This window comes from Nycticebus coucang, chromosome 22 (genome assembly GCF_027406575.1).
Source record: "Nycticebus coucang isolate mNycCou1 chromosome 22, mNycCou1.pri, whole genome shotgun sequence".
NCBI classification, from domain to species: Eukaryota; Metazoa; Chordata; class Mammalia; order Primates; family Lorisidae; genus Nycticebus; species Nycticebus coucang.
This window is the reverse complement of record NC_069801.1, coordinates 13,200,854-13,225,395: the sequence shown is the minus strand read 5'-3', so window position 1 is coordinate 13,225,395 and position 24,542 is coordinate 13,200,854. Positions and strand designations below refer to the sequence as shown.

General features: G+C 50.0%; 1 protein-coding gene across 3 annotated transcripts in view; it reads right to left on the bottom strand.

The window, feature by feature from the left end:
* Positions 1–24,542, bottom strand: part of IGSF21 (immunoglobin superfamily member 21) — a 239,509-nt gene that overhangs the window by 126,494 nt on the left and 88,473 nt on the right. For all 3 annotated transcript variants that reach the window (XM_053577134.1, XM_053577135.1, XM_053577136.1), the window contains exon 2: positions 10,417–10,529. In XM_053577134.1, the coding sequence (XP_053433109.1) occupies positions 10,417–10,529 (113 nt within the window). The remainder of the gene's footprint in view (positions 1–10,416; positions 10,530–24,542) is intronic.

Here is a 24,542-nt window from a genome sequence, read left to right as displayed (position 1 = left end):
CTTTCATGTGATATCTGTTTTTCCCCACTTAACTACAAGCTCCATAGAAACAGGGCCACATTGTTTTTATTCTGTGCTCTATTCCCAATGCCTGGCACACAATAGGTGCTCAGGAAATATCTGCTGCCTAAATGAACACACGAACCCAGCATGCTAAGTCATATGGCAGTGTTCTGAGTATTTTGAGAGCATTGTGAGAATCTGACTCAGCCTGGGTCATGGCAGCTGAATGGGGAAGAAGACTGGAGGGGAAAAGATGGTGGGGAAAGGTCCCTGAGGGGTGACAATGAGGCTGAGCCTTGGAGGGCAAGCCAGGGCTGGGGAGACAGAGCAGGCAAAGGGCATTGCGGGCGGAGGCAGTGGCATATGCATCAGCATGGAGGTGGGAAAGAGCATTGGCACGTCCTGAGAACTGCAAATAAGCCACATGATTTGCGTGCTGGGCCCATTTGGGGACATGGTAGGAAGCAAGGCTGGAGCCATCAGTTGACAGAGGTTGAATCAAAAAGGACCTTGTAGACTGAACCAATGACCTTGAACTTGGTCCTCAAGGTGATAGAGGGCTCTTGTGAAGTGTGTGGGGAAAGGGGTAGTCATGGTGGGGTCAGAAAGGGAAGGCCAACCTGCTCCCAGGGTCCTTGCACCCAGGGAAGAAAAGGTGAAGAAAGGAGGAAGAAGATGGGCCTGCAGGAAGGGAGCAGAGCTGCTTTTCTAGAAACATTCCTCATTTCAGTCCTGTTACTTTATTTTGCTGGTGTGCTGGAGCAGAAGTTCACCTTTAATCCTTCTCTGACAAGACAAGTTAAGTAAGCCCCCTTGTCATTTACACCCAACAGGGCACATGAAAGTCATGGAGAGTCTGTTGGAAATCACACCTTGGGCTTAATATAGCTCCCAGATTCCACAGCCTCAGATGCTCAGACAGCAGCCCAGGCCCGGACCCCCGCTCTGAGGAAACGTTGCCCAAGGCTCACCTTGGCGGTGTCCTGACCCTGAAAGCTCCCACCTCCTCCCCCAGCCTGGAGTCCTCTGGGGAAAAGACTGGGGGGAGGAGTGGAAGGGGCAGTACATTCCATGAAGATCCTGAAGCTCAGAGAGGGAGCATGGTTTCTTCAAGGTCACACAGCAGGATGCTGCCCCAGGCTCCTGCTCATCTGTCTTCTCTGTGAGTGAGGACACACTCTGTAGGGTGCACTCCACGTGCTGACCCTGGAAATGGCTGTCTACATTATCTATCACAGCCATCCAACGGGAGAGCCGATCACTGGTGGAGTCCATGTGTGGTCCAATATTTGAGTTATTTGAGTATCCACTCCAACTGTTGGCATCCCCCTCAACAGTCTGGAAGCCAAGAGCTCATATCAACCCCATATGGGGCAAGGAAAGTATCTCAATGCCAGTATCAGAAACCTGATCTTAATCCCCAAGAGAAGACAAATTTCTTTGGTCCAAAGACCCTCCCCTCATGCCAGAGAGAGTAGCGAAGAGCTGTCAATGCAGGTCTTCCCCCTCCCCCCCATCTCATTTTCTAGTCCAAGGGCATCTGTGTACATATCCAGGCTGACTAAGCAATGGTGCCTGGACTGATCCTAATCACCTGGCCAGTTTCTCACCTGAGGCTGGCTGCAGCCCCTCCCACCCACCTGTCCCCACCCCAGCCTCTGGAAAGCTCAGGGACCCCTCATGGCCTTTCTGACAAGGCCTTTCAGTCCCTGGGACTCCAAGATCCATCCTGAAATTGGCCCTTGATGACCCAAGGGTGAAGATAATAAGATGCCCTGCACCACTCACATCTAAGAACACCTGGATACCTGCTGCTGGGTTCTGGGGCTTTCCAGGAAGGGGGGGGGGGCGGAGATGCCACAGAGCCCGTAGGAATCTTCAGCAATTTGCCCACAAAAATGCACACAATGTATTGGACAAACTTCTGGGGTTTCAAGTACTCCGGAGGTGCATCCACATACTTCCTAGGGATCCCAAGACCCCCACCTAAGGCCCCTGGCTGAGACCTTCTGCGACCATGGCACACATTGGAAAAACAGAAAAACAACTCAGCGAGAGAGGCAAAGGCGGATAACAAGAATACCAGGTGCCATCTCTCTAGTCGGAGTATGTACAAGATGCTGAGGGAGCACAGTGGGTGATCTTTTAATTCCACCTTGGTAAGAGAGGTCAGAGGCTTCCCAGATGAGAGAATGAGTAACACTTGGCCAGGCAGAAAAGAGAGGATGAAGAAGCATCAGTGAAGCCTGTTTTCCCTGTGCAAGAGCCGTCTATCTATAGGATGTCTTGTTTGTTTGGCACAAATCCCTGTGACATAGAAGTGTGATCAAACCCATTGGCCAGATAAATAAACAGCCCTTAACCAGCCCTTAGCCAGACACATGACTCACCTGGGAGCCCTCCCCCTGAAGGAATTGTGTTTCCAGCCCTGTGGACCACACTCAGGAAGATGTAAAGATGGCTGTTGTTCAAAGGCCACCCAGTTATTTGAATGATGGGCTGCATCTTTCCATCAAATACCAAATGCATGATTTAAATACTCAAAAATCCACTAAACCGCTCTGGCAGCTACTACCCATTGGCCAGATAAATAAACAGCCCTTAATCAGCTCCAGGCCATACACATGACTCACCTGGGAGCCCTCCCCTTGAAGGAATTGTGTTTGCAGCCCTGTGGACCACACTCAGGAAGATGTAAAGATGGCTGTTGTTCAAACGCCACCCAGTTATTTGAATGATGGGGCTGCATCTTTCCATCAAATATCAAATGCATGATTTAAATACTCAAAAATCCACTAAAACGCTCTGGCAGCTACTTTTACATTCTTGACGAGAGCCGCCAGGTCTAGATGGAAGGGCTAGGGCTGGTTGGAAAAGACAATGTACTTGGTAGTTTATAAGCAAACTGCAAATGGAGGTGAACCTAACAAAAGCATTTGTGTTTTTGTGCTACGGACAAAAGTTTGTCCCGAAGTTCAATGTCAAATCTCTTCAACAGTAGCCACTTCAAGGCCACGTCACCACCGGTTTTAATGCAGCCCTCAGCCAACTCCAGCGAGGCTTTAGCCCCCATTAGCGCCAAAGATCTACTTTGGTCCAGGTCCCCATGTTGTCAAGTTCTTAGTCATTTCCAGAGTCTCAAGTCACTCACTGAAGTGCTGAACAGAGCTGACTATTTTATTTCCTAAAACCCTTTCTTCTGTTGGAATCTGGGACACCTCGTTCTCCTCGCTTTCTTCATATCTTGCTGGCTTCTCCTTCGCAGCCTCCCTGCTGTTCTACTTTTCTTCCTCCAAATCTTGAAGTGCCCAAGGGTCCAGCATTGGGTCCACTTCGGTTTCTGCCACGTCAGTCATCTCACCTTAGCCTGTAGCTTTAGACACCATCCATCCCCTTCTGTCCCCAAGTATAAATCTCATGTTTCAATGATCCATTCTCTATCCAGAAGTGACCTTTCAATAAGGTAAACCAGACCTTGAAAGCCTGTTCCCAGGAAAGTCCTTTGCATTTGTTTGTCGCTCCGCCTGTGATGTTCTGCCTCTTTCCCTTAGCATGCTAAGTTCTTTGTTGCCTTTGCGATCTCAGCTAAAATGAGAATCTTCTCCTGACCACCTAACCCCTCTCTATTCCATCAGTCTTTTCTAATGGTATGCACTGTGTTCATCATTATTTGGAAGCTTTCTTATTTGTTTATCCTTTCAATCCCTCCCCCAAGATAAACTACATAAGCTCACAATCTTGTTTTGTTCCTCCATGGGGCTGGATCTTTCCATCAGTCTCTTTCCTTCCCCCCACCCAGTGCCCAGAACCACCATGGTTTCATACAAACGTGGTGAATTAATGCTGGATGAATGAGGGGAGCAGCTCCCTCTGTCAGAGTTTCCCAAACACCGTAACAGGTCCCTGGCTGGGTTGAATGCATCATGATCATCTGGGGAGCTCGTTAAAAGTACAAATGGCCTGAGGCTCCAGTCCTGGAGATTCTGATTCAGTAACAGTAGTATGAGTCTCAGGCATCACTGTATTTTTAGTGGCCTCTCCAAAAATTCTAATGAGCTGTCAGAATGGGGGAACCCTGCTGTTTACAGCCAAACTTCCATTAAAGACCAAAGATTGGGGCTGCAATGATTGCAATTCACACTCTGACCTCGAGGAGGAGCTGGTGGTTTCTTCCATCATCCTGCTTCCCTACCCCCATGCCCCTCACCAGGAGGAGCTAGATGACCAGTCTAGGAGGGATAAAATATAACTATGGTTGAGGGTGGAGCATTTGTTGGGGGTGGAATAAAAGTATTATAATGGAACTAGACTTGGAAACTTGTTCTTATTTCCTGTTGTGTCTTATTACATTTATCCTACAATCAGCTGTCCTTTGTTGGGTCTTCTCTGGCTTCCTTCCCTCCCTTGTGACCGGTATAAGATTGAGCATGGGGCACACTCTGGAGGCCAGGGTAGGGACAGGAGGCTTGGACAAGGCAGCTTGGGTGGGCTCAGCCCTGGCTTTTGTCTTCCTCACTCAAGTCCTCCAGATCTGGAAGCTGTAAGATCTGTGAGCCTAAGATCAGGATATGGGTCCAGGGCAGTTGTAAGGAGCAGCCGGGTTGAGTGGTTGCTAGGCTAGACTTGAAGTCCCAGCCCCATTCTCTGGGACTTCGGCTTTGGTCTTTATTAGTCACCCAAAGGAGTACCTAACTTCTTGCCCTCGTGATATTGTTGGACTGGAATGTTCTCTGGTGATTGTCATTTTTGGTTTTATCACCGTCAAGGACTGAGGCAGAGAGAGCCAATGCCAGTAAAATCATTTGTAAATAGCTCCCTGTTTCAGAGCAAGCTAAGACCCACCAGGTGATGGTGTGTATTTCCAAGAATTGAAACCCGGTGGTCACCAGCACAGTCACATGGGAACAAAAGAAAGTACCAGCTTAAAGTGCCATCTCTGCCCATAACCTTTGGGAATGTCGGTGGCAGGAGGGAATTCAAGGAATCTGATCCTCCCCAAACACCTTCCCTTCTTGTTCTGTGATTTCCCTCTCTGGATCCCTTACGCTACCAAGAGACATGATAGGACAATGCCGCCATTTTTTAATGACTGCATAATGAGCCAAACACAGGGGTCACTGGGTTGCAGACAGTACCTCATTTAAGAGAAGTACATCTTTTCATGCCCAATTTCAGATGAAGTTTCTAAAATGCTGAAAGGTTAGGATTCTGCCACCGACATCCTCTCTCTCTACTTCACCCTTCCTGGTCTTCAAGTTCATCTCCTTCTCTAACGGTACAAGATGCCACAAACCATCACTGCAGAGGTACCCAGCGCAGCCCCCAAAGGGAAGCTTGTCCTGGCCAGGTTGCATCATCCGTACCACAAAATACCCAGGTGCGTGTCTCCCTGCAAGGTGAAAGAGGGGAGATGAGAGGTGCTGAAAGCGGGAGTGGGGGGTTTTATCACAGACTATAGATCTCCTTCACTCTCTGTCTGGCTCTCTTGTCTGTGGCCCTGCCACCTAGGCCCAGAGCAGCCCTTGGGAACAAATTGTGAAGGAAAGAGACTAAACAAAGGAGGGATGATAAAAACTGCAGTAAAAGCTTAAATTCCCATGATTCTGTGTGGCTGTCTAATGGATTTCTATGATAAGAGACAGACCTTTGGCTTTGCCTGCTGGGCAGGTAACCTCCAACTAAATGAGTTTAGACAGTGTGTCCTAATAAGAAATGTTCCCTTTTCCCCATACTCCACAAAGTCCCCGAGTATCCAAAGACCCTCACTCCTCACACCCAAACAGACAGATGCTATCAATGATACAAACATGCCCACCTGAGAAAGAAGAGGGGTGGGTGACATGCCATGGCCTGTCAAAAAGTGCACATGCCTTTGTATTTACAGCTTTAGCATTTGTTACTTTAACAAATATTTACTGAGGTGACACCACTCTAGGCCTTGGGCATGCAGTGTGGGGAAAAGACACAGGCTTTGCCCTTGAGATGCTCAAAGTTCAGGTGCAGGCACTTTAACAGGATGGAGTAAGTGCTGGGGTAGAGATCCACCAGGAGGAATCATAGAGGAAGGTGTACCTACAACTTCCTGGAGAACTTAGGGAAGGCAAAATGAGCTGAGAATGGGCCTCAGGTTCTTCATCTGAAAAATAGGATTAGCAAAAGCACCTACCTTGCAGAGACAACATGAAATGAAATATAACAAAGTAAGGAAAGCACCTGTTCTAGTGCCTAGCACATAGTAAAGGCTCCATAATATCAACCACTCAGAGTAGTATTGGCAGCATTACTAGAAAAGCCCCTCATTGTAGGCATAAATAAATAGGAATAATTAACCAAGTTCTGGCTTTATTATTATGCTAGATTGGTTGTTAGATGACAGCTCCTACTGGTGAAGTATGGAATTGCACCCCTGCTCTATTAGCCATCAGTGTGTGAGCTTTTAAGATGGGAAACTCAAATCTGGGAGATGTTACAGTTGGAAAAAAGCACAGGAAGATGGCATAAAGGACCATGAAACACCCATAAGTTGAACAGGGCTTTGATGGACAACTATAATACCCAGCACTTCAGGGGCCTTACAACCCTTCTGACAATCTGTATGTTTTCAAAGAGGTCATTTAGAATAAAGACCACTTCTCACTTCCTACAATCCGCCCACCCAGACACACATGTACACAATCTGATGATGGAAGATTAAAAAATAAAGAAAATTCATTTTGCTGAAATTCATTTTGAAGCAAATTTTCCTGAAAAAAATGGTTCAATGAGTATTTACTGCTATTTCCTTTCCAAATAAGAACAGTATATTCTAGAAGTTTATTCACAGAAAAAAAATTAAATACCTAGAGCAGATTTTCTAATAGAACTTTCTGCCATATTAGACATACTGGCTCTGTCTAATATAGTAACCACCAGCTACATGTGGCCAGTGAGCACTTGGAATAAGGCCAGTCTGACTGAGGAAATGACTTTTAATTTGATTTAATTTGATTTAATTTAAATGTGAACATATACACGTGACTAGTGGGGTGAAGTGTCCAATGCTCAGGCCCTTGAAACTTTCCCCCAATCTCCGTTCACTCCCTCAAGCAGTTCACAGGCAAGACCTTCCCAAACATTCAGCAGTAGGTCTTGCTAAACCCAAGAGGGTGATCCCTTTGGCTTTAGAAAATTTCATCAGCTCACTCAATTTTCCCAAAGACTCCAATCCATTCATCATGTTTTCTGAAAGCTCAGGACGACCCTGTCGCTAAGATAATGTGTTTAAGACCATAGGGGAGGCTTCTGGGCTTTATAAACATTCTGAGCCATTTTTTGCCCACTGGGTTGAGTGGGAGGTGGTGGCCCCGTCACAATGCCCTGCTTTTCCCTTCTATCAGAGCTAGAGACACAGTTCTGGCTGGGCCTGTGTGATCTATTCATTTCCTTCCAAGTTGGGCTCTGTAAGCTCATTCATAGGGCATGGGGAATGCAAGCTGGGAAGGAAAGCAAATGCATGTACAGAAAACAAACAGCCGGCAGCTCCCTGCTTGGACCAGGGCAGGCTGAGGGAGAGGGAGCCCGAGGGGAGAAGAAAGCCTTGGTGGGCCTGTCTGGTAGGAGTGGAGAGTCCGGCTGGAGGAGACTGGAACACTGGTGGCTGCTTCTCCTGTTCCATCCAGAAGCCTAGCCCTGGCCTTGGCCCCTGAAGCCCCCATCTTGGTAGGCTCTTATCTCTCTCCCTTCAGCTGGGTTCTTGGGAAAAGAGGCTACGGCAAGGGAGGCCAGAGAAGCAGCAGGAAAAGAGAAAACTGGCAGCAGGGAGCCCCTTCCCTGGAATTTCCTTCTGTCCTCTGCCCCCCTCCTCACAGGCAGGGCACAAGGGCTCCCCTGGTCCCAAGAAGGGAAGCCAGTCAGCTGAGCCACCACCTCAGTCCAGCCACAGAATTACAAGGGCCCAGCATTTGGCTCCAGTGGCCGATTTGCATATGATTTGCATACATCTGCATACCCCGCTCCAGAGGCCCACAGTCAAAGGATGTGAAATGAAATAAAATAAATTAATTAGTGCAGCCTACCCTGGCCCGATAGGCAAGGCTTGATGCCCATAAGAGATGCCACTGATTCTTAAAATGATCAGTGGGATTGCAGGCTGGGGCAGGGAGAGAGAGATGGCGGTGTGGGCAGGGGACTCTCAGTGCTGGGGGTGCAGAAGGAAACGGAATCTCTGTTTGGCCCAGGATGGGGCATTTTCCTCCTGCCTCAGCCCTACTCCCCATCCCCAGGGATAGAGGGTGGAGCCAGGCAGTAGCCTGCACCTGGCTTCCCACACCTGGGTACCACCTTGGCACCAGCCTCACCCTTAACTCCACAGGGAGATGTTCACCACAGTGATTGCTGCAACATTCAATTTCTAACCAAAGTTAGGCTGGTGGATTCAAGAGCTTGGAAGGCAACAAGGTGCCCACTGTTATTCTCCCATCTCCAAGTGCCCTCCCACCTTTACCCCCATTTACTGTTCCCACTGTGTCTCTCTAGCTCTGTCTTTCCTCACCTCTCCCTCTGATCCCATCTAAGGGCTGGTTGAGGGAGAGATGTGTCCCATGGCCAGCAGTGAGCTGGAGTTAATTTATCCCTGTCCTTCTGCCAGGTGCTAATGAGATGCTCGCAGCCTGTGTCAGCCAAGCAGTTTCCATATCCTGTAAATACGCCTCTTAGTGATTCAGTCCATGGCACTACTTAACATATGCCTTGTCTTTCTCTAGGTCCATCAGCTCTATCTAGGGTGGAGCCCTCCTCTAAGGCTGGGACCCTGCAGGGTGCAGGACGTCAGGATCACACCTGCAGGGTCCAGGTTACCTGGACAGCTCCAGTGGCAGGCACGAGAATTGATGCTGAGCAGGAAGGGCTGCAACGATGAAATGGAGACCCATGATTTTTGGTTAAAAGGGGCACGCAGATCACAGCCAAAACATGGAGCGCCAACCAGCAAACAATAAATCAAAGACCAGAAATGCAAGACAGAGCAGCAGTGACAGGCTGCTTCAAAGCAAGTCTGGATAGAGAGCAGTTGAGGTGAAGTCTGGATAGAGAGCGGTTGAGGTTGAGGAGGGCAGCTGAGTCAAGATCCTGAATACCACGCATGCCCCAGAGGTTCCTCTAGCACGGAGCTCCCATGCACTGAGAGTGGATGTGGTGGTAGCTCGAAGGAGCAGAGGGGAGAGCTCCAGATTTAAGACCACTGAGCTGTGCCCACTTACCACCCGCCCCCTCCCCTTCCTCTCCCCTCATGCTTCTCTGTTCCATCCAGAGTGGCTTCACTGGACTGTGTTATCCACCAAAGAAAGGGCGATGCAATTTACAAAGATTAGAAAAGTGTGGTTTTAGATCAGGGATTTGCAAACTGCTGCCCATGAACCAAATCAGCTTGTGACCTGTTTTTTGTACAGCCTGCAAGCTGAGAATGGATTTTTACCTTTTTTAAATGATTGGGGAAAAAAGCAAAAACAAGATTTTGTGACACTTGAAAATTACACAGATTTCAAATTTCAGGGTCCGTGATAAAGATTTATTGGAACACAGCCATGCCCTTTCGTTTATGCACTGTTGGTGGCTGCTTGGGCGCCACCACAGAGGAGTTGAGTAGTTCCAGCATCAGAAAGGACGAGGCTTATAATCTCAGCCTTCACTGAAAAATTTTGCCAACCTCTGTTTTAGATAGAAGGGGAGTTCTCTCCCAAGATGGCAGCACTACATTCTGAACGTCCCTATGGGACATTGTAAGAAGAACATCGGTGCACACCAGACCTTCTCCTGAGTCTGGCCCCAAGACCTCTGTGCTAAAGAGAGACCAGACTGGGATGCCCCATCCAGACACTATAAGATTTCAATCAGTGGCTGAAAAGGCCCCTTCTGCCCAAGACCCAACATGGTTCTTCCTGTCGTCCACATCTGGGCCCTGGGAAGGTGGGCACCTGCTCGTCTCTAACAACTTCCCTTCTCAGACCTGAATTTACGGTGCCAGACACACTATGAGTCAGATCAGGTGGCCAAGTATCTCTGTAATCAGATTTTAAAGGCAAAAAGCCTTCCTGTTTGTCTCTCTTCCCTGCCAAAATCATCACCCAAAGCCTCGTGCCTCAAATTCCACCATTAGACATTGATTAGCTGTTACACTGAGACCAGGGCCCACAGTGGCCCCAGGAACTCATGCTTTGGGGATATTGAGGTACGGGCATGTTAGGAGCACCAAGGAGGCCAGAACAAGACCCACCCTGAGGACCAGAGGAGACTGGGCTAAGCAGTCTTTGGTGAGGGTGTCAGCAGCAGGTGAGGACCTGGCTCAGGACGGCTCAGGGCTGCTAAACTGATGAGGCGTCCAGAGGGTTCTGGGGACTCTACTGCCAGCCCCGGCCACGGGCAGTGGTGGCAACTTACCCGGTACCACACGATCTCACGCATGCGACCATCCGTCTTGAAGTTACACTTCAAGGTCACGGCGTCCCCAGCCACCACAGGTGGGAGAGGCTCAATGTTGACTGTCAGGTACCCTGCAGAAGAGAGGAGAAAGGGGCGTGAGGGCACGGGCTGGTCGGGAGGACTGGCTGACCAGGGTGGCCAGGGAGAGTGCAGACAGAGGAGGGAGGTGGAGGAGGTGGTTGCACAGCTGTAGGGGTGCTGTTTGCACTGGGGTCTCCGCAGGTGGTGACTTCGCCAATCACCCTCTTCTCACCTCCCCCTGACATCTCCCTTTCTGCTACCTCCAGGGCTCCAATGGATCCCCACAAACCAAAAACACTTCTTCTTGGGACAAATTTTCCCCCGAGTGTAGAACCTGCTGGCACCTCCAGGCAGTGCCTCGGTGCCTCTCAGAGAAAGGCCTCCAAATTCCCCTTTAGAGAATTTCAATGTTATTAGCCTGTTAAATCCTGAAGAAATAAATGAGTGCTAACAAACACGCGTTCATCCCAACATTGCTAACTCTAACCAAATACGGGTTCCCGAGCCATCCCTTAAACCCCATCACATCATCACGCTATGATCCTGGGACATGGTGTTCCAGGTGCCCATGACCCTCCCTTCCTACCCTCATAACCAAATTACTCCTGGTAAAAAAGGAAGGGAGCCTGGGAGAAGGCTGTTGGCTTTCTGTAATGCCCACATTTCCCATCACACAAGCCCTGCCACCCACAGGAAGGGGCGGGCCCAAGCCTCCAGCCGTGGTGGTGGAGGGAGCGGTGGAGAAGGCCCTTATGGGATGATTATCTGGGGCAGAGTCTCCAATCTTTGAAAACACCAGATAATGCCCTCCATTCCCCACCCTGCCACCACCACTGCTTCAGCTGCCCCTGGAAACACCTGCCCAGCTCCCCAGAGCACGGCACAAGAACTTTTCCCTGGTAGCTACACCTTGGGGACCCTGCTGCCTCTGCACCAAAGTCCAGCCTGGTGAGGCCTCTGACCCAATCCTCTGCCTCCCGCAGCCCCATCTCAGAGTGTTGGGCATCCACACCAGCTCAGTGGAGGACCTCATTCTTGGGCCAATCATGCAGGCTCATCCGATCGGCTCCCCACTGGCTGACATCTGGCCATCGATCTGATGGATCAATCTAGTCCGATGGTCTTAATGAGGAAACTGGCCAGGATGGGTTCGGGGATTTCAATTGTGCAGGCAACCTGAACAGATGGCACCCAGGGGCCTGACCCCTGCCTGGAACTTAATGGTTACAGCACTCCAGGAAAAAAAAACACAAACAAACAAGAATCGACCTTGAGAGGATCAATTTGGAAGTTGGAGTCGAGTACACCTGCATGGTCCAAGGTCCCAGGACCCAGTCTCCAGGGCGAGGGGTAAGGCGCAGGGCTTGCCCCAGGGTGGACTCTAACCCAGGGGAGAGTTCAAGTTGCTAGACATCCCCGACAGCCCAAATAATCAAAGAGAGCAGTGATCCGGGCCAACTGGAAGGACCAATCCTCTGCTCACCCCGTTTCCTCAGTCATTCAATCCTAATCCATTTCCACCTGCTCGGTACAGGCCCTGGGCCAGGGTCTGGCCCACACAGAGGTTCAGACATGCCCTCCAGGGATGCAAAGTGAGGGTGTCACCACTCAGGACACCGGCCAGCTAGAAGAAAAGGGGGAGGAGGGAGTGGCCCTGTGAAGGAACAAATCTTAACGACCCTAGGCTTGGGGCAGGACACACAAAAAGGCCGTCTCTGGAGGAAGTCACACCCCAATGAGCCAGAGGCCTCTGGGCAATGGTGGCTCATATTTCCATACCTGCTCTGGGCCAGACCCTGGGCTAAATGCTTGGGACAATACAAAATCACTCATTTAATCATCACGGCAAGGCCAGGAGAGAGGGGCTATTATTATTCCCATGTTGTGTGGGGAAACGAAGAGGCAAAGTCACCTGCCAGATCACACAGACACAAGTGACAGAGCTCAGATTCAAACCCAAACCTCCTGGCTCCATGACAACTGCAACACCATTACAGCAGCTCTCGTGACAAAACAGATGAGAGGAAGTGCAGCCCCTATACTTTTGTCATCCACCCCTGAGGATGTGGGCGGGGCGGGGGGTGTACCTTGCCGGGTAGACCACGATGGGAGTTGAGGATCTGATGCCCCCACCACAGCTTTGAGGCAGGGCTGACCACTTTGTTCACCTTTCTGGTGGGGCTGCCCTGCCCAGGATGCTTACCTTTTTCTTTCTTTCTTTAGTATTAGAGATAAAGTCTCTATCTGTCACTGCAGCCTCAGAACTCCTGGGCACAAACCATCCTCCTGCCTCAACCTCCCAGAGTGCTGGGATTGCAGCTGTGAGCTCCTGAGCCCAGCTGCCTCTTGTCATTGGAGATAAGAGATGAGAGTGGAGCCTCACTTGTCCAGATGGTTGAGGAGCCCCAGACTGGGGAAGATCCTCCCTCCCACCAGAAGGAGGAGGGAAGAATTTTTTCTCGGAGGTATAAATCTTGGATCAGCCCAAGCCACGAGGGGATTGAAAGGGTAGGTCTGGTGGAAGGGGGGTGGGTGCAGTTCTGGCAGTCAGGTGGCGGTGTTAGGAGCACTGAGCAGTACGGCAAACAGAGGCCTGGGTCAGGGGGGTTTGCAGGACACGCCAGGGTACCAGCAGGCAGGCCCTGCACAGGTGATGGGGTGGGGCCGGGGGGCATGGGAAGAGGTGGATGAGAAGACAGGTGCATGAGTGGAGGGGTCCTGACAAATTAAGGTAAAATGGCTTTCCCAGAGTGTGCAGGGACTAGGGAGCTTCTCATAGGTATTTTAGGCAACATGATTTTTTATCATCAACTAATTTTATGAAATAGTGGGTTAAACAACATTAAACCTGTTTCTTCCCTTGCCGACTTCGCAGAATTTCTCTCTCTCTTTCTTCCTATCTTCCCTCTATTCATGAAAAAATATTAATTGAGAACCTGTTCTGCGCCAGGTACTGCTCTAGGCACTGGGGATGCTTGGTGATAACAGGCATGTCCCCTGCCCTCATGGACTATGTTCTAGCAGATGAAACCATAATCAAATAAATGAAGGAAAGCAGGTCAGGTGGTGGTAAGGGTAATGAGAAAAATAAGGCAGAGTAAAGCAATGGAGGGTAATGGGAGAGGGATGCTCTAGAGGGGGGCCCTCTGGGAGAAGGTTGGAATAAAGGAAGATGTGAGCCACAGGGGTATCTAAGGGAGAGCATTCCAGACAGAGGACATCTCAAGTGCAAAAGGCCTTGAATGTGGAGTATGCTGCCTGTGACTCTCCAAGCTTGGGCCACAGTAGGAAGTTTTTCTTAACATCTTATACTCTGGAGCCCATTTTTGGTGTGGCATCTTGTAGACCTTGACCTTGAGGAACAGGAGTGAGTAGGGGAGGCAAGCCAGGTGCCTAGAGTACAAGATGAAAGGGTGCACTCCCCCCAGCCACTGTCCCCCACCAACCCTGAGAGTGAGTATCTCTTCAGATGCTGCCCCCTGAGCACCTGCCTCTCTCGCCCTTGCCTCAGCCCTGATGGAGTCCTGGGAACAAAGACTGTGACTCATTCCTGCAAGGTGAGGCAGAGGTAATTCGCCTTCCATTTGGGGGTGTCCCTACTTGGAGCCGCAGAGGGCAGGGGGCGCCTCCTTCTCAGTCCCACAGGAAGCTGAGGAAGCAGGGCTTCCCCTCCTCCACTCTAAGGATCCAACACTCCTTCCCCGGGACGCCTCACTTCTGGTTTTCCCAGCGCTTTCACTCCGATTATTTTTCAGCAGCTCATGCAGCAACCCAGGCCTCGCACGAGGCCGTGACGTATGTCACACTGGAGCGTAATTGTCTGTTGGCACATCTGCCTCTCCTTCTGGAATGCAAGTTCCATTAATATCAGCAGAGTATCAAAATATGAATACGATGAGGGCTGCATTTGAGATTTCTTAGATGCCAGCCAGTTTGGGTCCTCCCATTCCGCTGTGGAGTGGGTACTACGAATGGGCCTCTGCTGTTCAGAGCAGGGACGCACCTGTTCCCTACCACATGAGTGCAGGAGCCAGGCCAGGATCTGAACCCAGAGGTGGCCGACTCCAAAGTCGATCTCTTGCTACCACCCTCAGGAGGGTCCTATGACTTGCGGAGGTCACTTGGGGATCCTGGGGGTAGCCCCCGACTCACAGATGAGTTGCCATGGCATCTTCATCGAGGCCTGCGAGGGGTTAGCACAGCTAATGCAGGGGCCAGGCCAAGTGAGGGAAGGAAGGACAGACCTGGAGCTGGACACTGAGAGATGGAAACCACAGAGAGGTCTGGGGGTGGGACCAGGCCTGAGTGTAGGCTAGTGGGCAGAGGGGGACGCCACTGCCTCATGGCTTGAGCTGTGGGCTCCTGGGACACTCCTTCTCCCAGGCCAGGATAAACATCAGGCTTCTACACCTCAGGTCTGCAGGTGGGCTCATTGCCAGGGGAGGGAGGGAGGAAGCAGGAAGCAAGGTGACTGTCCAAAAGATGCTCCAGGTGAGACTTATGGCAGTGCCAATCAACACTTGGATCACAGGTGAACTATCACCTTCCCAGACAGACACACACAGGAGGGGAGACAGCAAGGGTTCAGACATAGCCAAGGGGTTTTTTTTTCCAAAAGCAAAATACAGGAAAAGTCCTCCAGGTCCGACAAATATTGCTACAGTTCTTATTTCACAAAATTTCATCACCTTCCAAATATCCCGCATTGGTTCTTTCTCTGAAAACTCCCTCCCCCATCAACCCGGCTCCCCCCTCCCCAGTTTAAAGTTGGCCAGTAAGTTTACGTTTCTCTCTCTACCACTCAGTAGTGACCTGGAGGAGTAATAGGACCTCTATGGGATTTAGTTTCCTCACATGTCACATGGACACAGGAGAGACATCAGAGTCCCAAGCAGTGATAATGGAGTTAGGGGAGGATGTCCCCTCCACTACTTCCAGCATTCCACTGTCCAGGCTAAAAGGGATAAGGGGGGGTCAGGAAGCAGGCACTGACATCTGGAAGCTGGTCAGGGAGGATGAAAAGATTCCCAGATGGTCATCCCAGCTGGAGATACCTGCTGGGGTCAAGTTCAGGAGACTCACATGGAAGCCTCCTCCAAGGCAGAGGAAAGAAAACCAAAGAGAAGAGGTCTGAGAAGGCCCCGTCTGTGGGGATCCTGCAGAGGGGTGCCCTTGTATGGCAGTACCCTCACCCCTGAGTTCTTGCTTCCTTCCGTGAAGCCCCAGGGAGGGGCTCCTGCTCACCAGGAGGGCAGCCGAGCTGGCAGAGGTAGGGGAGACAGGCTCATCGGCCATCAGGGACGTGGAGAGCACAGTGTGAAGTACACTGCTGCCCCCAAGCCCTGGGACCTCAGACAAGTCATCTCTCTCTGTGCCTCAGTGTTCCTCATCTGTAAAATAGGGGGAACTGAATTCTTAGAGCCTTCCTGCTTCAACTAATCCCGTGTAGGCTGCTAACTGAGCCTGAACGTGGGTCTCACCACGGAAGCAGAGACAATGTCGTCACCTTCCTTCCCAGAAACTCAACACCAGCTCCTGAGCATTGAACCTGCCAATTACTCAGCCACCAGCTGAAGATGGAGCTCTGTCTTTCTGGGCATTAAATTTGCCACAATCAGCCTGGATGCACGAGCCCCCTCTGAGCGTGCTATCAAGAAGCAGATCAGGAGAGGAGACAGATCCGTCTTAACTAAGCAGTTCATTACCCCGAGAGGCGCCATCACTCTCCCCCCCATCTCTGACAGCGTTTACACCACTTCTGTTAAGACACATTTAGCAAAATCGCAGGTAACATTTAGGAACCAGACACCCTCCTAACAAGGTGATGACAAATAGCTGCTCCACCCGGAAATGGGCCTGGTGACCTCCCGGCATTGCCACTCACCCCTTTCCGGGCTCAGAGGGGACAGTGTCCAGAGGCTTGGCTCAGGTCTGGCCCTCTGTGTGGATGGGGCCGGTGGGTGAGGGATTCCAGGAGGGGGAGACAGGCCTGCTTTGATGCAGTGAAAATAGACACCCATTACATTCAAGAGACCACATGTCCTGATTTGCCCAGGGCTGAGGGGGTTCCTGGGACGAAAGACGTTCAGGATAAAAAGTGAAAGTCTCTGGCACCCTCATTATAATTCTACTGTGGCCCATGGGTGGCCCTGGCTAAACCTTTTAATTCTCTCTATATCTTTGGATAACAGGGAGCCAGACGTCCGTTGGCCCGTCATTAAGGTAGTAAGAGTGAACGGTCACCTCCTCCGTGACCCCCACGGGAGCTCAGTAGATGGTGGTGGTGGTCAGGTGTAAGATTTGGATGTCCAGCACCCATTCCTGCCCCTGATCATTTCCATAAAAGGCACATCCCTGGCCTTCCATAAGGAGCTTCCCACTTCTGTGCAGGGGAAGGTGCACATCCCTTCCACCTCTTCAGAGGTCTGGCCCACGCCCAGCTCTCGGGCTCCTCATCTAAGTCCTCTGTCTCTGCTCCCCCTCGCATACAGTCTTCTCTAGCCCCCACGCCCCTATGTCCCAAGCCCCCTCCCTCCCTCTTTGCTTGGTTAACTTCTGGACATCCTTCCAGAATTTGTGGAAATGTCACTTTCTCATGAAAACTCCCCAACTACTATAGTCCCTAAAGCTCTCCCTATCCCTGTTCCTATCCCTCAGGATGCTGAAAATCACTTGAAATGACATATTCAGGGCACATTCGCCATGACAAAGGCCATGAGCTGTTTCTTTCTGCCGTGTTCCCCAAGTTCCTAGAACAGTGCCCCGTGTTGAATGAAGAAAGACACCGACTCCATTCATTCCCTTGACAGTCTCCATCAGAGTAGGCAGTGTCCCCGGAGGGGGGCCTCTCAAAAGCACCTCTTCTCTGGGAGCATTGTCCTAGGCAGCCTGAGCCAAAGGTCTCCTATGACCTCAGGTGCCTGCCGAGCCTGCCTCTCTGACCACATCTACTTGGCCTGATGCTGGTGCCCTCTCAGAGCATCCAGTGGCCTCCCATGGAAGCCAAGTGCAAGAACTCTATCAGAGGAAACGGACACTGGGTGGTGAGTGTTCACCCCATCGGATTCTCTCACCCTGGATCCTGGGATGTAACTCACAGTCGGTGAGTCAGCAGATGGCACAGTGGAGAGTGCAGACCCCCTGGGGCAGCTGAATCCAAGGGTGCCAGGATGTGCTCACTGACCGGAGTCACAGTGCCCTGGAGCAGGGAGCAGTGCATGCCCACCTGCGCAGGGACCATCAGAACCAGCAGGCTCAGGGCTGCAGGACAGAGCTGCTGCTGTGTCCCAAACATTGTCTTGCTTCTCCTGGTAGCACTTAGCTGAGCTGTCCCCTGTGTCCCTGCCTTCCCCCACTTCCTTGCCCCCAAGAAAGAGGTAGGGCCAGTAGCAGATGAAAACATGGCTCCCTGTGCAGCCCACAAGCCCAGATGCAACAACCTTCACATGGAGAAATACAAAAGCATCCTCTTCACCCGTGCCCATGTCCTGGGTTAGGAACCCCTGCTGTAGGGCACCACATTTGCTGCCTGGTGCACCACTTGGACACCTTTGGGCACCTCAAAGGAACAGGCCCTAAACTGACGTGATGTCTCCCTCCCCTATTTCTCCATCAGGAGCACAGAGCACACCAGTCTTTTTCTTGGAGGCTCCTCTTTCCCTCATGCTCACATCAAACAGCCAGCAAAGCCCGTAAGCTCTATAAAATATATCCAGAATCCAGCTACCCCTCTGCACCACTGCTACCTCCCCGGGCCTAGCTGTTGTTTGCTGCCTGGTCTCCTGCAGTACCCCCAGCTCCCGCTCCCTGGTGTCATCTCTGCTCACTCTCAACTCGCTCAGTTCCCCTACTCACAATGAACCCCGCTGATCCCCTGAGCACCACAAACACATCCCCACCTCATGGCCTTTGCACATGCTGTTCCCACCTCTTTCTCTAGATACTCGCAAGGCTCAATTGCTCAATCCTTCCTCTGCTTAAATGTCAGCTCTTTGGAGAGGCTTTTTCTGACTCTCTAATATAGAACAGCACCCCTGTCATTCTCCGACCCTTCTATAAACATCTATCACTGTCTACATACACTTACTTGTTTATTGGCTGTTGACATCCTGGCTCCCCTAACTAGGTTGTAAGCTCCGTGAGAATAGAGATGGTGTGAGCATGTTTCAATCTTTTTTCTCTGTAGCTCAGCGTGGGTAATTTCTATTGATCTACCTTCAAGCTCACTGATTCTTCTGTCATCTCTATTCTGCTAGTGAGTCGGTCCAGTGAATTTGAAAATTTCAGTTATGATATTTTTTGCCTCCTAACATTTTCATCTGATTCTCCTTTCTGTCTTCTAGTTCTTTGCTGAGGCTTTCTATGTTAACATTTGTTTCAAGGATGTTTTTGGTTACTTGTTCAAGCCTTGTTGTAATAGCTGTCGTAAAGTCTCTATTAGATAATTCCACCCTCTGTGTCATCTCCTTATTGGAGTCTATTGATTGCCTTTCCCTGGGTGAGTTGAGATTTTCATGGGTTTTTTTGTATGTTGAGTGATTTTCGTTTATATTCTAGACATTTTAAGTATACCCTAATAAAACTCTAGATTTTATTTATGTTCATTTTTTTCAGGGATACTTCGAATTCTGCTGTTCTTCTGCAATCCACCTGCCACTATTTACTTTTCAGATTTTTCAAATAGGTGTTCATATATCCTGTCCACATTTTATAGTGGAAATAGGGAGAGGTAAAGAAAGGTTGGTCTTTACTCCATCTCACCATAGCCCAAGTACTTGATTTTTGTGTGTTTTAATCACTATTTTATCCCAAGAATCTGAAACAGTGCCCACCACTGTTAGAATAGCTCAATAAGTATTTGTTGAATGGATGAACACATGAACATGTGATCTGTATTGGACAGTTTTCAAAGGACTTCTGTGATTATTATCTCATTGATCACCACTGCAACCCCGTGAGGTAGTGTCCCGATTTTACAGGTGAGAGACTGAGGCTCAGAGATGTGGAGCGGTTTCCTCACCCTCACAGAGAAACAGGCTTAGCCACAGAGACCTTGGCCTCTAAGTCCAGGACTCTTCCTGCCCTGGTACAGAAGGCCACTCCCCTTTCCTTCCAAATGGGGAAGCTGGAAACAGGAGTGGGCAGGGAACTTAGGGAAGAACCAGTGTATAGGACACCAAGACTTGACCTGGGACAGATGAGTGGTCCAGTGGTTAGCAGCAGCTCCACCAGCTGGATTGAGGGCCCCACCACTGAAGTGGACCATGAGAGTCAGGGCCACATAAATTCCTTGTACTGACCTCCCTCTGCTTTAGGATTTATCTCTATTTGATAATAGCCGCTCCCCGCACTACTACTCATGAGGAAAAGAGGTCACCCCTATCTCATGAAGATAAATACCATAACATGGTATTAAGGACAGCCTCCCTGGGTTCCTGCACTACATAATTACTATTGCAATAAATATTATGACAATGAACCAATTACTACAAGTGTATTTTCTGGGCAGGCACAGAGGGTTCTGTGAAATATACCCTTCCATAGTGGACTAATGTGCTCCCAATCACCCGCCTCTTTGTTGGCAGACACCAGGGTGAGAGGTGGGGCAGAGGGTGGGGAAGTGCCTTTTAAAAAAAGAAAGCCACCAAAGAGGAGAAGGTAACAGCTCATCCATCTCTAAGATAGATGGATTCCATCTCTCCCATGGCTCTCAAACTGCCTCTTCTGCTCCACTCCGCATCAATCCTTCCTTAGTTTGGATGCTCCACCTCTCTCCCCAGGCCCCTGCAAAAGCCAGTTAGCTGGTCTCCAGACCCCAGACTTGTCCCACTACCTTGGAGTTTCAGTGATATTTCTGAAATGCAACTATGATTCCATCACTTCTCTGGCTGGCGTCATTCAACTTCCCCCATCGCCCTCTGATTCCTGATAAAATTCAGACTTTGCCTTGACCATTTGGGTCCCCTATGTGCTTGCCTCTCTCAGCCCCTCTAGCTCAGTCTCTCCTGATGCCTCTGCCACACACAGCCTGCCCCATCCCCACCCCCAGCAGCCTGTCCAAACCCTTCAAGTTCTTCTTCTGGCTTGTGCTGTTTCCTCTTCTTAGAATGCCCTTCTCTCCCCTCAGTTCACCAAGGGTAATCTGTCCACATCCTTCCAGGTTCAAGTGACAGCTACCCCCCCCTTGATTTATATGTGTCTGACATACCCTCTTCTGAGCTCACCCTGGTAAACATCTCAATCACAGCCCATCTGCATTCCACGGTAATGTAACATAGGGTTCCTCTTCATGTGTCTGTCTCTGCTATCATACTAGGCACCCCTTCAGCCCGGGGACCTGGTGTGCACCTCCAGTGTCCTGCCCAATGCTTGGCTCATGGTGGGTGCTCAGCCAGAACCAGTGCTGCCTGAGTGAACCACAGTGCTGTTCAAATGAAGTAATGAATAAACCAAGACACGAACACTGCACACCATGGGCTCTGTGAGCCATGCTGCCCCTGAACAATGTGGGTCATGTGCGGCCCTGTGTACTGAGGTACCCCCTACATCCAAATCCTTCTTTGTTTCTCCATTGCCTTTGGGTTGAAGTCCGAACCCTTTTTTCCACACAAGACCATTCTTGACCTGGCATCCTACTCAGCTCTTGCCCTTCCCCTTTTCAGGCTGAAGTTGTCCACCAAGGACTACTTAGAGCTTCCCAAGGATGCCAGGCCTCCTCTCTGCTATTCTTTGAACATCATTTGGCCCCCACCACTTTACTATGCCCTTCAGGTCTTAGCTTAGATGTCAGGCAACCCAGAGTCCACTCTTCATACACACCCTAACTTCACCTATCCCAGGCCCAGCACCCCTGGGTTAAGCGTCCCTCTCAGAGCATGTACCATAGCTCTCACCGATTCCTAACAACACCTTTTTTGCCAATCTGTCTCCCACAGTGGACGGTGAGTCCCTGCAGGGCTGAATGCATGTCCATTACTGCTTTCTTAGTGCCTCACTTCTTGCTGGCCACACTGTCAGCGTTCATGACACACCGAAGGAATGAATGGATTCATGAATGATGAACAGATAAGGTTGATGGATATTGTCCACTGGGCTAGACTTGGCCATAAAGTCCAATTCCTCTGGACTGAATGCCTTTTGACTTAATGGGTCATGGATTTCATACCATAAAAAAATATCAGGAGGGAGCGACCTCCCACCCCCGACTGCTGCTTATCTTCTTTCCTGATACAAGGACAGATCAAGTCTGGACCGACCACCAGGGACTTCAAACACTCCACAGCCTTTGCAGGAAGACGCCCCTGACACCTTCGGGCATCCGTCCCCTGCCCCAACATCCTGGGTGCTCCTGAAATATTCCCCTCTCTAATCTCCAGCAAGCTAATCAAATCCCTTCTGTCAGAGGCAATAGATGTTCAGAAGCCTTGTAGTATTAATGTATTATTCATGAGATATATATTATTTATCATTAGTTTGTTTATTTATTATTAATTTGTGTTTCATTATTAATAATGATGTGATTATACTATTAATAAGAAGACTTAGGAAGGCTGTTCCTGCGGCCCTTTGCAGACACCTGACATTCCTCTGATTCCTGGCAAAAGCCCATGTTGGTCATTTTTCTTCCCATTATATGAACGGGAGGCACTGAGGCCAGAGAAGGGCAGGACATTTTTAGCTGGTCTTCATGCCTCTGAGGTGTCTGTCAGGGAAGAAGACGGAATAGGGGAAAGGCTTCCTTAGGCAGCAGGTCCTGGGCTGACAATAGGGGTAGGACCAAGGGCGCAGATTCCATGTGGGGCCTGCCAATCACAGCTCCATCTGGAATCTCACGTTTGTGTCATTGTCCCAGGCTCCTTCATCCAAGTTCACATTGGGGTCTGAAGCTGTATTCACCTCTGTCTTGCACCCGGTGCTTGTTCTGGGTGGTGTGTGCTCTCCCCAGCCCCCACACTGGCTGCTGTGTTCTCCCCACAGTTGGTTTCCTCTTTCTCCCGCGCTGCAGGTGGGCAGGACCATGTGACTAAATCCTGGCCAGGGGAACATGGCTTCCAGGCCTAGCCTATAGAAACCTCTCCTGCCACCTCTGTCCTCACCTACTGCCTGGGTGGAGAGGGCTCAGAGGACATGGAGGAGGGCAGAGTCACACGATGAAAGGAAGCGGGGTGCTTGAATGACTGCATGGAACAGAATACTCGCATGGTCCCCAGTGATGCGGTGTGGATGAGAAATAAAATTTCACTGGGTTAACCCACGGGGATCTTGGCGGGGGGAGTGGGGGTTGTTATAGCAGTTATTCTACTAGTATATTCCAGTAATGCTATGTACACTGCACATAGTAGGTATTCAATAGGGCCTTGATTTAACAAAAGAAAAGTAAATGAGCAGAAGAATAAGCAACGAAATAAATCAGTGGCTCTGGCTACTCTGTACGGAGTTGAATTTCCAAATCAGATTCCCCAGTCATAGAATATCAGAGGGAAGGGGACTTAAGGATCTGTCCTTGAAATGGTTTTGTTATACAGATAGATAAACTGAGGTTCAGAGAAGAACCTAGATCAAGGCCACAGAGCCAATTAATAGGCTATTTCCAACCAGCGCCCAGTCTCCTGAAGCACGGCCTGTGACCTTTCTGCCACCTGCCTTCTCCCTGACTGCCTTTCATCTGACAGCTACTGTCACCCTCTATGCCCTTGGAGTGGGTGATGGGAATGATTCTTTCCTTATCCCTAGGGTCAGTCCTGTTTCCAAGGAGCAGCTAGGACTTCTAGGATGGGGGGAGGATGAAAGACCCATGTGACACCAGGCACTCATGAGTTGACCTGACAGTCCACAGCCACCTCCATCACCTTCACAGCGTCCTCCCCAGGGCAGAGGGGCCAAGGCCCGCTGGATCAGACTGGTGATGTGGCTGGCAGTAGAGAAGCCATAGGTGGGGGCAAGAAGAAAAGAAAACGGCCCAGACTGTAAGGACAAAGCCCCTGGACTAGTCCCCATTCCGCCATGGGCCTCATCTAAAAACTGGGCTCAGACAGTGCTTATAGCTCAGAAAGATGATCATGCCAAGTAAGAAACCAGAAGGGAAGGTGTTCTGAAAAGCACCATTAGAAAAGCTGGTCTCCTTCTGTGCATGGGAATGTTGTCAGGAGCCACCGGTGTTACAACCTTGAGTGTGGGAACCAGACAGACCTGGGGACAGCCCCTGACTACACTGTAGGGCAGCCCTGCAACTTAGAGTGAGTCATTCCACTGCCCGGAGCCTCAGTTTCCCCCTCTGCCAAATGGGGATAATGATCTTTACTTCTTAGGGCCAGCAAGGGGAGATGCAGAGAGATGGCCCAGGCTAGGAGCTGGTGCAGTATCTGCAATCCGGGCACCATGCTGATTCAGAGGACCTGGCCTTTGCTCCCCTGCCCACATCCCAGCTCCTGCAGCCACCCAGCTTCTCTGTGTCCCCCACCCCCACCTCTACCAGCAAGACTGCTTTAAGGAATGTTGTTAGAAAGCTTTGGGACAGATGGTCCAACTTGTGCTGGCTGTTTCAGGTGAGGCTCAGGGGCACAGAGGCTGAGCAGTCACTGCCGGATGCCATTAGGCCTCCTGCACAGAGATTTTAAAAGCAAAGCTTGAAGAACCTGGCAGCCCTGCCTGCTCCTACATCACTCAGAGCCATGAGCACAGGCTCGTGAGCAACAGGGAGGCCTCTCCACCATAGAATAAAATTTAAAATATGCATCGTTGGTCATTAAGAAATATTTTAGAAGAAAAATAGTTATTGCTCAAGGAATACAGTCCGAACTAGGTTATAAACTGGTCTTAATAAGTAAAAGAGGCAACTTAATGAAAAAATTACAATTTAAAATAGGCCTACATTAAAAAATAATGCCTCGTAAACACAGAAGTCCTTTAGCATAAAAGAATTAATTGCTGGGCTCCGAAGCTAAAGGCAGAATAAAGGAATCCTTAATTTTTTTTTTCCTTTGGTCTTTTATTTTTCTCGCCCCAACAGGCATCTCACATTAGACCAGATTACCTTACTTTGGCACAGAAGGGCTTGGAAATTT